Below are 14,299 nucleotides of genomic sequence, written 5' to 3' on the forward strand. Positions count from 1 at the left end.
GAACTCCCACACAGTCTACAGGACCCTGCTGAATGTACAGAGCTGTTCTTCAAAGTTCTTTACTCATCTGTTCCGGGTGTGACAGCAATTATAAACGGCGTTCCATCAAAGCCAAAACTTCTCCTCAATTTGTTAAGTTAAATCAGCTGCCCTTCACCCTTGTGATAGAGCGGCTGATTCTCATTCAGAGGGAACACCACACACAAAGGCAAACATTTTCCAAATTTAAGGATTAATCCTTTGGACTGAAGACAATACATTTATTCATTTGCAGAAGAGATGCAATGCTGACAATAATTAAGGATGAAAGAGTGATTTTTCACCAAATTGACAGAAAACTTGCCAATGTCCCAATGGTCAGTTTTTCCAATGCTTGATGGATCCTGTTGCTGCCAAAAAATAAAACAGAATAAATCTATTAACAAGTAGCTTTTTCACAACAATGCATTAAAAAATGGATTGCATTTAAAAGCAAAATAATTTTCTCTCTTTATCCTTAAAACATATCTATCTCTAATGCCAGAAAAGCTGATTCTTTATTGGAGATGGATCATTTATAATGTGTTTTATTTTCAGTAGAGTCTATATATTTTTTTGAATTACAGATAAAAAGGTATTAAAGAACATGTAGAAATAAAAGTACTGACGTCTAATAAAACTACACAGTTTAATTGTTTAATTTCAAGAGCAAGAATTTTAATGACCTGAAATGAGACAAAAGTAACTTACAATTATCTTTTCAGAAAGATATAGGAGCCTGATTTAACAAAAATAATTAACAAATAATATCTTATTTGCACTAGAAACTAGACAAAAAAAAACTTTCTCTTGGAGTTTGTGTTTTTGCAGTGTGATGAATGAATGAGAAACTTTCTGATCCACTTGCTGATTTAAAATTGTGTCATATATATAGAAGAAAATGACCTGGTCAGATGACAGAAGTCACAAGGTTTGATTAAGCTTTGCGGAGGAGAAAAGGCTCCACTTTCAGTCATCTGCAGCCACGTCTAAATGCCATGTCATGCCTATGAATCCTCAAACTTATGACAAAGTCCGATCGCCTGACTCTGCATTTGTTATACCGAACCCTAAAGCCAGCGCAGTTCCCAGTGACCCTGGTCTCTCTCACAGCTTTTAGAGATTATACCTCCCAGCTGGAATCTGTGGGTTATGCGGTGAAAATAGATTTGCTCGCTTTTGTCAGGAAGTGTCTAAATGAATTGCCTCCGCAGTGTGACAGACATGATTTCTGATGTCTTTATGTGGGGCTGTGCAGAGTGAAAGGAAGAAACTTGACATCATATGAAAGAAAGGAGCCTGAAGGCTGGAGGACTGTTGGCGGTGGAGGCTCGACGGTTAAAGCAAGCGAGCGACACCGGATATTTATTACTTTTACCTTCAAAATAAAAGATCTGCACGACCTGACAAACAGGTGAGCTGATAAACTTGGCTTTATTGAAACTAAACTGTGTTTGCTTCTTCCAAAAATACAAAACATTATCTAGTATTTTTGGTGTAGTTCCTAATGCAAATATCTAAGAAAACTAACTTAAAAGTAACTTTTCAGCTAGTTATAGCAGCTTATTTTAGTTCCTTAATATCGATTTTTTTAAAAATAGTAGCACTACAGGTGGATTATTTCACTTTAAGCAAGACATTTTTTTCATGTTATAAATTAAATAATCTGCCAGTAGAATTACCTTTTTAATATGTAGTAAGAAATTATTTACTGAATACAAGGTCATACATTTTGCTTAAAAGCTACTTGTAAGTTTTGTCTAATTTATAAAGAAATTTGCTAAAAAAAACTTCTGAAATTTTTAGATAGATCTCAGAATTTATAAGGTTTTTCACATGTTAATCTTGAAATATATGTTTTTTATAGTAAATGTTCGACTTTTCAAACTCAAAAATATCCCTGTTTTTTCTAGAAATTTTCTGATATTAAACCCAAAGTTTCAGATTTTTTTCCCCCAGCAGATTTGTGTTATCTCAAAATTTTAGAGTTTATTCTAACATCCATTCATCCATCCATCCATCCATCCATCCATTTTCTTTAGGCCATTGACAGGACAGGTCACAGAGTTTATTCTAACAGATTTTCAAATTGTCAAACTCAGAAATTTACAAACTTTTTTCTCAAAAATTTAGATTATCCCAAAATTTCAGAATTTTTTCTGGCACATTTAAGCTTTTTTCTAGAAAGCACATGATGTAAAATTATCAGAGGTTTTTGTCAGAAACTTACTATGCATTTTATTCAATCAATCAATCAATCAATCAATCAATCAATCAATCAATCAATCAATCAATCAATTTTTATTTGTATAGCACATTTCAGCAGCAAGGCATTTCAAAGAGCTTTACATCATAACAAACACAGAAACACAATGCAACATAGAATCAACAATCAAAACAGAACACCAAGTCAGGTTCCGTCAATAAATTTGCAATTTATTACGTTTCAAATACAACTATAAACAAGTGGGTTTTTAGTTTAGATTTAAAGGAAGTCAGTGTTTCAGCTGTTTTACAGTTTTCTGAAAGTTTGTTCCAGATTTGTGGTGCATAGATGCTAAATGCCGCTTCTCCTTGTTTGGTTCTGGTTCTGGGGATGCAGAGCAGAACCAGAACCAGAAGACCTGAGAGTTCTGGAAGGTTGATACAACAGCAGCAGATCTTTAATGTATTGTGCTGCTAAACCATTCAGTGATTTATAAACTAACAACAGTATTTTAAAGTTTATTCTTTGAGCTACAGGGAGCCAGTGGAGAGACTATAAAACTGGTGTTATGTGCTCTATCTTCCTGGTTTTAGTGAGAACGCGAGCAGCAGCATTCTGGATCAGCTGTAGCTGTTTAATTGATTTGTTGGACAGACCTGTGAAGACGCTGTTGCAATAATCAATACGACTGAAGATAAACGCATGGAAGAGTTTCTCTAGATCTAGTCCTTTAATCCTGGAAATGTTCTTCAGGTGATAGAAGGCCGACTTTGTAACTGTCTTATGTGGCTCTGAATGTTCAGGTCAGAGTCCATCACTACTCCCAGGTTTCGGGCCTGATCGCTGGTTTTTAGTTGTAATAACGGAAGCTGTGCACTGTCTCTAGATCGTTCCTCTTTAGGTCCAAAGATAATAACTTCAGTTTTGTTTCTGTTCAGCTGGAGAAAGTTTTGGCACATCCACACATTTATCTGTTGTAAGCATCTGTTCAGTGATTGGATGGGTTCTGTCTATAACAGCTCTAATTGATCGTCGTAGTAAATATTCCTGAAAGTGTTTCATATTTTCCACTAACGGTCACCTGTAGGAATCAAGCTTTTATTCTGAAACTCCTTCCCGGAAGTGGTCCCTGCTCATCGTGGCAGCCTTGACATTGGTCCCTGTCCAGAAGCGGGCCGCTGGGTGGATGATGGCGGTGTCGGTGCTGCTGGTGCTGGAGCTGAGCCTGTACGCCTGCTGCTTCGTCTGTGGGATCGTCGCCGCCGCCTCCCTCACCATCGTCCAGGTGAGATTCACGGAGAAACCCCGCTTCTACCGGGGCTTCCACCGGGGCGGCACGCGCTCTCTTCCGGGGAAACTCACTTCTCTGCTCCGGGGAGTTCTAGAAAGTTTAGAAAACACGGAACCAAAAGAGAAAACCTTGCTTAAACAAAACAGTGTCTTTATCTTCTACTATAGCAACTATTTAACTCCCTCATCCCCACAAATGGTTAAAGTTTTGACACGTTCTCACATCCCTCTAACAGTGTCATGTACTTTATCCACGGTGTCACATCAGTAAACTTTAATATTATTCTGTTTACCAGCCTTTAAAGTGCAACAGCGGTTTTATTTATAACTATTATGAAGGAATATTTCATGTTAAATGTGTAGCGAAAAAAAGTCTAATGTAGGTATCCGGAAAACACAAGTTCATCACGGCTGATAAGTGTTTTAAATGTTATGTTTGGGTTTTATCTTAGTGTATTTTTGTTAGAAATGTTTGAGGAAATGTGAACATGTGCGCCAGTAATAAGCGAGTCTTGTGATCTAGTCGCTAGTCGCGCCCATCCTCTCTCTCTCGTGTATGGAACTCTGGTGGTGCCAAATGTAGAAATCAGAAAGAATAATTTATTGGATATTTGTTAAATGAAAAAAATAAATAAAAGGAATTTTGTCAGATAAACCGTGATATGAGATTTTATAAGCTTTAATTTAGTAGAGTGCAGCACTGTAATTGGAAGACATTTTTAACACATCAAAAACAATAAATAAAATGGTCTTCTTCGGAGATTTAAAAAATCACACGCATCTGAAACGATAAATAAAATTGTTAATGAAGTCTGTAAACAAAATTGACCTTAAAAAATTTGCATCTCAATGAAAATGATCAAGCTCCTTTTAATTTATTATGTGATTAATTGCTTATTGGGACAAGTGTAGGGATATCAATGCACTAGTTTATGATATATGTCCAGTCTGATACTTTAGCTGGCATTGAATTTAACTTTTTTTGTTTACCTAACATTGATTCACAACAAATGTCAACACAAGTATATATTCAGAAAGTTCATTTAATCCAGTCACACAAACAGATAAAAAATCAATTGCTTTCCAATTTGATCCTATTTATCGCAGTTAAATTTAAATTATTTTGCTGTTGGTAAAAAGTATTTAGTTGATTTTATCTTAAGAAAACTAGCTCTTTGCATTGAGTCAATGACTTTAGACCAGTGCTTCTCAATTATTTTCTGTCATGCCCCCCCTAGGAAGAAGAAAACATCTCGCGCCCCCCCCCCCAAGCCCCTGTGACTATTAATAGTATCACTGTCAATAAAACTGTTATAAGTACACCTCTGCATAACACTGCATACTTATTAACATATAAGAGAATATAAAAAAGAAATATGGATCGACTTACCACAAATAATAGTTTTATTAACTGTAACAGAAAAGATTTAAAGTGCATCTGAAATTCAAAAATAAAATGAAATCCTTGATTAAACTATTAACATTTTTTGACTGACCATGTCAAACCATATGATACTGAAAAATAAAATTACATAAAATCGATAAATAACAATGCATTCAAACTGATCACCAACATTAACTCAGGAGCACAATATTTAAAAAAACTTTAACCTGCAAAACAAAAATATATAAAATAATCTGTGCTGATTTTTTTAATCAAAGATGATGTCTGGATTAATGGCTACATTACATTACACATTAAATACATTACACCCCAATCAGCGTGATTGGGGTGTAATGTATTTAAGTGACGCCTTAATTTATTTGGCTTCATGCTGTCCGCTGCCAACAGTAAGCACACCGGTCTTTCTTCGTCTCCCACCGTAGTCACAGTGAAGCCAAACGCTACATACGCTTCGTCATATTTCCTCGTCTTAGCTTTAGGAAGACTTTCGTTTGTCTCTTTATCTCCGTCTCTCTTCGCCTGTCTTCTAATTCCTGTTAAATATTTTTCCATGGTGTCACTTGAGGGTCTGCTACACTTCGTGTCTACACTTCATACTCATACTATGTGCAAAGGCGCAAACCCCTACACCACCGAGCAAATGCTCCCTGCGCACACTCTGCCAATGAGAGCGCCACTGCCCCCTAATGTAGTGGAGGTGCAATTGCACTTTATTCTAGGACAGTCAAAAAAATCAAAATAAAAAAATAAAAAAGCATGTTCCCCGAGGTCAAACGCGCCCCCCTTGATGGAGCCTCGCGCCCCCCTGGGGGGGCGCGCCCCACTATTTGAGAAACACTGCTTTAGACCAACCTCTCTTGCACAATCATGTAGCAGCGGTGGATGATCAATTAATCAATTTCATAGTAAGCATAGTAATTCCTCATAGTAAGCAAGCATGGGGTGACAGTGGAAAGAAGAACTCATTTTCAACTGTCAGATTGGGGTTTAGAGAAGAGTATATACGAAACACAAAAACAGTGATCTAGGAGTGCTTTCAGTTTTTAAAAAAAGGTAAATTCTTGTTGGCAGCGATAGCTTTTTTAGTGTGAAAAAATTGAGCTCCTCTGTCTTTTACCAGTGCTAACTAGAAACCAATCAGAGCCAGGAGGCGGGTCTTAGTATTCCCAATAACCTCTCCTTGTGGTGCTGCTCATCCTCCCTGCAGTCCCTTTCTTGCTGCAGCAAGTATAGCCTGTTATGAATGCTAATGTTAGTCAACATGGCCACAAATAATAGATAGATAAACTGTTTTTAAGTTGTTTCTCCACCATTAGCATATGTAGCAGTTAGTACACGAGATTGATTGACAGCGCTAAAACATGGCTCTGATTGGTTGTTTTTGGTCTGGAGCGCTGAACTTCTTCAGACAACATTGGTAGCTCAGGAATTCAGAGGTCGACCTTTTCACAGATTATCTGTCTCATAACAAACAGTTACAACATGGTGACAGTTTTAACAAATACATAAAAGACATATTTTTATAATAATTACATACCGCACCTTTAATATGCATTAATACGCAGATTGGAAGCCATTTTAGCACTACCACAGAAGCTAACATCCACACTCTTCCTTCAGGGTCTCCAACATAAAACTAGCTAAGCCTGGCGTTAGGGAAGCTAGGGCATCCAGCGACTTTCAGTGTTTCTGAGTTAAAAAATGTTTAAAGCTGAGACGAAATTTTAAAATATTACTAGGTAATTATGTGCTATTGGAAGACATTATCAACAATACTTAAACAACTAAAAAGTCTTAAAAACCCTAAAATAAATAAAACAAGCAAAGCTTAGCCTGGTGGGGGTGCAAGTAAAGCCTGGTGGCCCGCCAGGCTTATAATAACCCTGTTCCTTATGTCTGATCTTGGGCTCAGCCAATCAGCACCAAGGAAAACAAAAGGTGTCCCTGGATTGGCTGCTTTGCAGACTTATATTCTTGTGAACATTTTGGATTTGCTCCGAGTCTGTGATCTCAAACCTGTCTTTCTCTCTGTGTCAGGGTAACTTCGGTGGTCTGTGCATGCTGTATGGAAGCGTCAGCTACAATACGACAGGAAACGTCATCGGAGTCCAGACTTCCACCTCTGCCTCTCTGTGCTACTTTGTGTCGGCCATTTCCATCATGGTGGCGGTGGTGTGTTTCTCCCTGACAGTGTACTGGGTGTACGCTTTCTGCATGGAGGGAGAAATGAGAAGGTGAGGGCAGTCAGGACGTGTCCTGTCCTGTCATTTTTATTATTTTAATCACCACCCAAACCAGACGAGTGACACATGAAGCAAAACAAGCTAACGTGTTGTTATTCCTTTAAACTTCAGAAACTGGAAAGCAGTTGTTCTAATTTATTTACACATTTTTATGAAAACTATCTGAAAGGTTTATTTTTTTGATGATTTATTCCAAATGAAACAGATCGATAGGCTGCATTCAGATAAATCTGGGAAAATTTGTTTTGGGCGACTCCAGGGTCAACTTTTCTTTCTTGGATTGTAACATTTCTGGAGCTTTCAGCCACTAAAGAAACAACAAACCTGTCACAATAACAAAATTTGCTGGACAATAAATTGTCCCAGAAGTTATTGCAATAAACAATAACTCTTGTTTTGAAATGAAAAATGTCAAGAAATATACAAGAAATCATTGTCAAAGAGCAATAAACTTAAATTTCTAACAAACTTTTATCATCGAATCTGGGAGACATTTTAAATAAACAACAAATCAATTAGTTATGAAGTCTCTGTAAACAAAATTGTTCTTAAAAATAGAGTTAATTGAGACTAAAGCTCCAGACTGAAGACTTTCCTCATTCAGTCATTGGTAGAAAAAGAGATGAGAAAAAAAACAACCATGGAAATGGAAATTATTGATCTCGTTTTCATTTATTATTTTATACTTAATTGATTTACTGCTCATTGCTACAGGGATAAATAAAATAATATAAAGCTAGAAAATGCTGAATGTGTTGCGATATTGTGTGTTTATTGTCGTAAAATGTAGAACAAAACCAAATAGACAATAACAAGAAAACGTTGTTTCAGAAATGCAAGCCGTAGGACTTTTATGAATATCTAATATTTGCATTGGGTTTATATAGACTAACTCCTACCAAGTATTTTTTGTCTTGCAAATATCTTGAAGTAAGACTATACGTACTTACAAGTTACTTTCCAGCAAGATATGGGAGCTTGTTTTAAATCGATAATTCCTTAAATGATGAAGAACAAAGTACCCAATCAGAGATGGTGGCGAAAAATTGGTATTGGCCAAAATCGGAATCGGCAGATCAGACTTTTAAAGATCGGCCAGAAAACTGACGGTTTTTAAAAGTCTCAACCGGCTCTTTATTTGAAGGACAATTAAATCTACAGAGACTTCATAATTCATATTGCTTGTTTTCTGTTTTTGTTTATTTATTTTGAATATTTAAAACGTCTTCCAGTTCCGTGTTAAATGTTTATAAGAATTTAACGTTTATTAATCTTTTGAGAATGTGTACTTGCATTATTATGCCATCAATATTACATTACTTGAAAACGGTCTCAAAACAATATTATCGCAATGAATTCTGGGAAGTTTGTTATTGTGACAGGCCTACTGTCTGGTTTGAGTAAATATCTTGTTTCTACTGTGGTTAAAGGCTCAGCTGAATCCTCCTTGCTCTTTCTCTGCGTCGTTCGTCATGCTCTTCCTGTTTCCTGTCGTCCTCCAGGGAGCGCCTGTGGCTGAATGTGATGGTGTTTGTGAGCGGCATCTTCCTGTTCTTCCTGCTCATCACCGGCTGCATGCTGAAGATCGGCCGCGACTCGCTCTGCGACTCCATCCTCCTAACTGTTACCGGGGTCAAAAGGTGCTCACCTTTTTCCTCCTCTGGTCAGAAACCAGACAAAACCACAAACTAAACAAAGCTCATTTCAGCTCTTTATTTCTGAGTTTTTACGGGAAGCTGGATCTTTATTTTTCAGATTTTCTCTCTAAATATTATAGAGATAATATGGGAGATGTTTTCTTTTGATTTTATTTGAACTGGTGCAGTCAAAAAAGCCAAACTTTGCTTTTCCTTTGTCACAAAAAGACATAGCTTTGTCTGATGAATGAGGATAGCTTTAATATAGCTTTTTTTAACTCTCCGTTGGGTTAATAAAACCTGCGTAGAGCCACAAATGTTATATGAACTTTTGAAAAAAAAAAGATGTAAATTTCTGATAAATATCTACTTTGGTAAAATTGAAGAAACACTATTTTACTTAAACTATTACAAGCAGAATGAAATTTGTATTTGTGGAATATTATATTATTTTTTATATGTAATCAATTTAGTTCATAGAAATCAAGATGGCTGCTGACTTTAGTCCAGAAGCTTCTGCCCCACAGTTACTAACGGCAACAGAAATAAAGGGGGAGGGAGCTGTCAGTTACTGGTTGCTATGGTAACCACAGACCTTAACACACCAAGAAATGTCAGGTGAAAGTAATTTTTTGACTAAACAAAATAAATTTGAAGAACAGATGCAAACAAATGTTTGACAAACTTCACATTTGTGATATTGTCAAAGTAAAAACCTGTTACAAATGTCATATTTGAAGATTTTACAATTTAGTTGAGCATAAAAGATGAGTTTTTTTTTTTTTACATATAATCTTTTTTTTTATCACCAATTAGTGGATATAGAACAAATATTACAGACTAACAAAAAGCAAAAGGAGGTAATGATCTACAAAGTAGAATGGAGAATGAATAACAGTAATACAAATAAATTAACCAAACAAACAAAAATAAACAATGGATACATTTAAAACAAACACAAAACATAATCAAATGGTGCTACAACAAAAACAATGAAGTTGTTTATCATATGTGGATTAGGATAAAACTACAAACTATTCTATAAAAGATGAGGTACAAATTTCCTTTAGCTTTGTGTCAGAGTTTTTGTTTCTTTGTTTTCAAGTTGTGACGAAGTTCAGAGCAAAAATTGGGTCAGTCCAATTCAAGGAACGAGGATCTACAGCAACCTTCACAAATCAGAGGTATGGATCCCACCACATTCTGACATTCATGGCATTATTCAAAATGCTTGATGCGTATTGATTGTTTATTTTCCTATTTTTGTGTCGCGTTGCTCCTCAGACAGCGGTCTGGGTCAACTTCTTCTTCTGGATCATCATTGGGGCGCTGGTGATCGTCCAGAGGCGCCAGAGTTCGGGGGCGAAGCTTGTCCCCACGCCGGCCGGATCCCTCTTCGGCGAGCCGGGGGCGACCGCCGCAGAGACGGAGCCGTTCTTCAACCGGCCCCCGCGGCCGCAGTAATACCCAGGGACCGCTGGGAAAACTGTCTCTTATTTTATACCACATTCATTTCAAGTTTTTCTGTAATCAGCAGCGTACTTTAGTGAAAGTAATCACAGTTTGTGCTTTTGGCATTGTAATCCAAAGATTTAAGAATGTAACTAAAGCCAGTTTAGTTTATTTGTTTGTATTTTTTTTTTTTATTGTTGGATCACAAACTTTGTTTTTCAGCCAAAAATTGGGAAACCTTTATTGCTGCAACTTGTTTTCATAATCTTTACCTTCAATTTTGTAAAAAAAAAAATCAACCAAGTTCTGTTTCAGCAACACTGAGATAACTTAAGACATTTATCTGATACAGACCTTGTGTCCTTATGCGAGTCAGAAGTGATTTTTATTTGCCTAAATCAAGTATTAAATATCAATATAACCTCTGAAGCTTTAAATGTGAATGTGTGCATTGATATTAGTTGATGTTTTTGTGTTAAATCTGTAAAAAAAAAAAAGCCCTTATTTGAGAAGAAATATTGCTAAATGTCTCCCCCTGCTGGCCAATACTAAATTCATTTGCACTGGAATACAGTTTCTTGTTTCTTTTAAGATAAATCTTTTGGTTTTTGCAAAGTATGTTTTAAATGTTCAACACACGCGCACTATAACTTCATGTTTTACTTTAGACAGACATTTATCTTTGTGACCATCCCAGTTTTTACTTCTTGTTTTCCTCTCTGTTGTGGTTGTTGTACAAAATGTACATACCAACCACAGCAAAAGCAAACAACCTTAAGAAGATGCTAGCTTTAGCTAGTAAGAAAGTCCCAGCATCATGTAGGAGGAACTGGTGCACTTTACAAAACAGAGGACATCACGATTAAAGAACAATTAGGATGAAATATTGAAACTACATCTCATCAGACAGGAAGTTTACTAAACAGGCAGTAGCTGTTTTCATCTGTTTCCTAAGAACGATTAACAGCATAATGGAGGAGCATTGTTGTGATGATGTCCTGAAAGTAGAGTGTCAGAAAGAGTAGGCACTTCTTAAAGTGACAGGCCCAGTTTCAAAGCGTTAAATTTTGAAGTTACGCTTTTTAAAGTGATTGATGTATGCAGCAGTGTAAAGGGCAAAGTAAGGAACTATATGTAAACTAAATTAGGAGAAAGTGATAAAGATTGTTTCAGTTTTCTGGCATTTAGAAAATAATTTGGATAATCCTCACTGACCTGAAACAGGAAATGTTTTGTCTGCTTCGTGTCTGACCTGGGCTAGAAAGGGCTTAAAGTGGCAGTGGCCCCAATTTTTAAACAACATTTTCAAATGAATGTGTTTTGAAAACATACTTTGAATTAAACTAATAGGCCTAAATAAGGTTAACTGCATTGATATTTTAGGTTTTTTATAAATATAAAGCAACACTCAAGTATTTAGAAATTATGAAGTTATAGTACATTTTTTGGTAACTACATGAAGCTAATGGGGATATATTAAACCGACCATGTATCAGTTGATACCTACAGATGTATCGGACTGTAATTTGCTTTAAAAGTATTTTTCTATGTGGATTGGGGACCAAAATTGGCTCCACAGCCTGGTAAATCTGCCCCTGTGTCCAACAGTCAGAAAAATTCACTATTTTATAGGCTTTACATAAAGATTCAGTTTGAAGATACTTATTTAGATTATCCTCATCCTTTTTGCCTGCAGTTAAGTTCTTATTGAGGCAACTGTTGGGATGTATCTTTTTACAGCATATATTGATTAGTAAGCTCCTGAATATAAACCGGGCAGATGAAAATAGAGCAGGAGGAGAGCTTACACGTGCCTCAGTCTCTCCTTCCCCTAATGGTTTTATCTGAGGATTACCTGACCTCACTTTGAGCCTGAGGTAGACAGTGACGCTCACTCAGAAAAGCCACCAGCGACAGCCTGGACAAACACTGAAATATCTGATCTGCAGCAGCAAAACTCAAACCTTAAAAAAGGATTTCTGGAGTTGTATCCCTTTTTTTTTCTAGATGTGCAGGAAGTAAATCTGTGAAGTGAGAAAAGCCACTGGAGAACAGACACTGGAGAACAGTGATACGGGCCAGGAAGCCGAGTCTCAGAAGAAGGCCAGAAGACTGGAGATCAACCTGACCCTGGAATCAATGGTGAGATGTTGCTTAAAGTGCCGGTTAGAAAATTCAGCAGTTAAATTACATAAAGAAAAATCATGAGGAGAAGAAGGCAAACAAAGCAGTGAGATAAGCCAAGATAAACCTCTGTAATCCACTTCACACACCACAGATCAAATGTTGAGTTTTAGTGTTTTCACGCCTGATAGTCTAGTTAGTAGACCCTGTTTAATTGGGAACCAAAGTTGCAAGTCTGTTTCATTATCAGCTGGTGAGGTTTGCTTTCGCACTGCACTGTGTCAAATGAACCAAACCCTTTGAGAAACCTATTTATCCTCCTCACCTGTGGTGGCGCTGCGCCAAGAACCACTGAAGGAAACAACTCAAAAACCTCTGAATAAGACATGAGCACAACTTAAATGCAAACAGTAATGGAGTAGGACCAGATTTCAGTGGTTGTAGTATTTCTCTTTTGTCTATAGCAAAAGAAAACGAGCCATTTCTCCAGCTAGCGATAGAGTCGTGTGTTTGTTTTTGTTGTATTTCCACAGAATGCCCTGTGCTGCCAGAGTTCACTTTTTTGGTCCGCATCAGAAGCTCCATTCACATCAGTCCATTTTAATTAAACTCTAGTTTGTTTGTCCGGTTTGTTTGGGGAGCTGTCAATCAAACTGACTAAAAAAATTAACTCTGGTCCACCTAGAAACCAAGATCTTGGTTTGGTTGAAATGAACTCTAGTGCGGTTACAAAGCATATGTGAACACCAAGTGGATCAAAACAACTCCAAAAGCAGGAACAGGGTTACAGCATAGGGTATTCTGGGTAAATACAACCGAAACAAATGCATGACTCTAATACTAGTGGGAGAAATGTCTCATGGTCTTTTACCAGAGACAAAAGAAAATTCCTAGAACCGCTAAAACTGTAGGAATTGACACCACTCCATTTTGTTTACATTTGGTAAAGAAGGAAGTTGAGCTCAGTGTCTTATTCATATTCTGTATCGTTTCCTTCAGTAGTTTTTGATGCAGCGCCACCACAGGCGAGGCGGGGTACAGATTGCCTGAAGGCTTTGGTTCATTTGACACAGAATAGTGTGAAACTGAACCACAGCAGCTGAAAATGTAGCAAATGTTGTAACTTTGTTTCTCAATCAAAACGAGTCTACCGGAGTTCAATTGCGCAATCACACCTCCCCAAACAAACCAAACTTTCTCGACAAACAAACTAGAGTTTAATTAAGGCAAACTAAAGACGGCTGGTGTGAATACACCCTTAAAACATGCCCATCTGTAAAAGACCTACTGTTCACAGCTTCCATCTGCCTAGATGCTCGTCAACCAGTTGTGTCCCCTCATCTCTGCAGGAGATGTCCAGCAGCCAGTGCGACTCGGTGGTGGTGAGCGTGGAGTCGCTCTTGGGCGATGCCAAGCGGATGCAGCAGCAGTGCAGGGAGCGCAGCGAGCAGCTGTCAATGGCCGCCACGCAGCTGCGGGTGGAGTCGGCCGCCCTGAAGGAGCAGTGCGAGGCCACCCAGCTCGACATGGCCCGGATCCGCCGGCAGCTGGATGAGCTACTGGACACCAAAGCGGCCTTTGAGGCCAGGGAGCGGCAGGCCCGTAAACTCAGCAAGCAGCTGTGAAGAGACCAGAGGAGGTTCTAGCAGGAGGAGAGAGAGCTGATGTTTGGACGGTGTCAGATAGTTTAAATGATCCTTTGAAAGGGTGGAGTCATTTTTAACAATCACAGCACTGCTGTTTATTGTACACTGTATTTCCATTGACTATATAATTGTGCAGTCCAACATTTGAAGATAAATTCACTTAATGGAAACACCAATTTCAGAAAATCCCTCGTTTTTTGTCCCCAATAGAACCAGGTTTACCAGACTATCAGGTGTGAAAACATCCTTAGTACAGCCTATGGTTTTAAAAATGGAGA

General features: G+C 37.6%; 1 protein-coding gene across 1 annotated transcript; it reads left to right on the forward strand.

Annotated features, from left to right (window-relative positions):
- The first annotated feature begins 1,131 nt into the window (after window positions 1-1,131).
- On the forward strand, window positions 1,132-10,820 carry tmem179ba (transmembrane protein 179Ba). Its single transcript, XM_044097615.1, has 6 exons — window positions 1,132-1,432; window positions 3,312-3,509; window positions 6,957-7,153; window positions 8,665-8,802; window positions 9,905-9,983; window positions 10,084-10,820. The coding sequence occupies exons 2-6, from the start codon at window positions 3,411-3,413 to the stop codon at window positions 10,261-10,263; spliced, it is 693 nt and encodes a 230-aa protein (XP_043953550.1). The 5' UTR covers window positions 1,132-1,432; window positions 3,312-3,410; the 3' UTR covers window positions 10,264-10,820.
- The last annotated feature ends 3,479 nt before the right edge of the window (window positions 10,821-14,299 follow it).

Source organism: Gambusia affinis, linkage group LG18 (genome assembly GCF_019740435.1).
Source record: "Gambusia affinis linkage group LG18, SWU_Gaff_1.0, whole genome shotgun sequence".
Classification (NCBI taxonomy): domain Eukaryota; kingdom Metazoa; phylum Chordata; class Actinopteri; order Cyprinodontiformes; family Poeciliidae; genus Gambusia; species Gambusia affinis.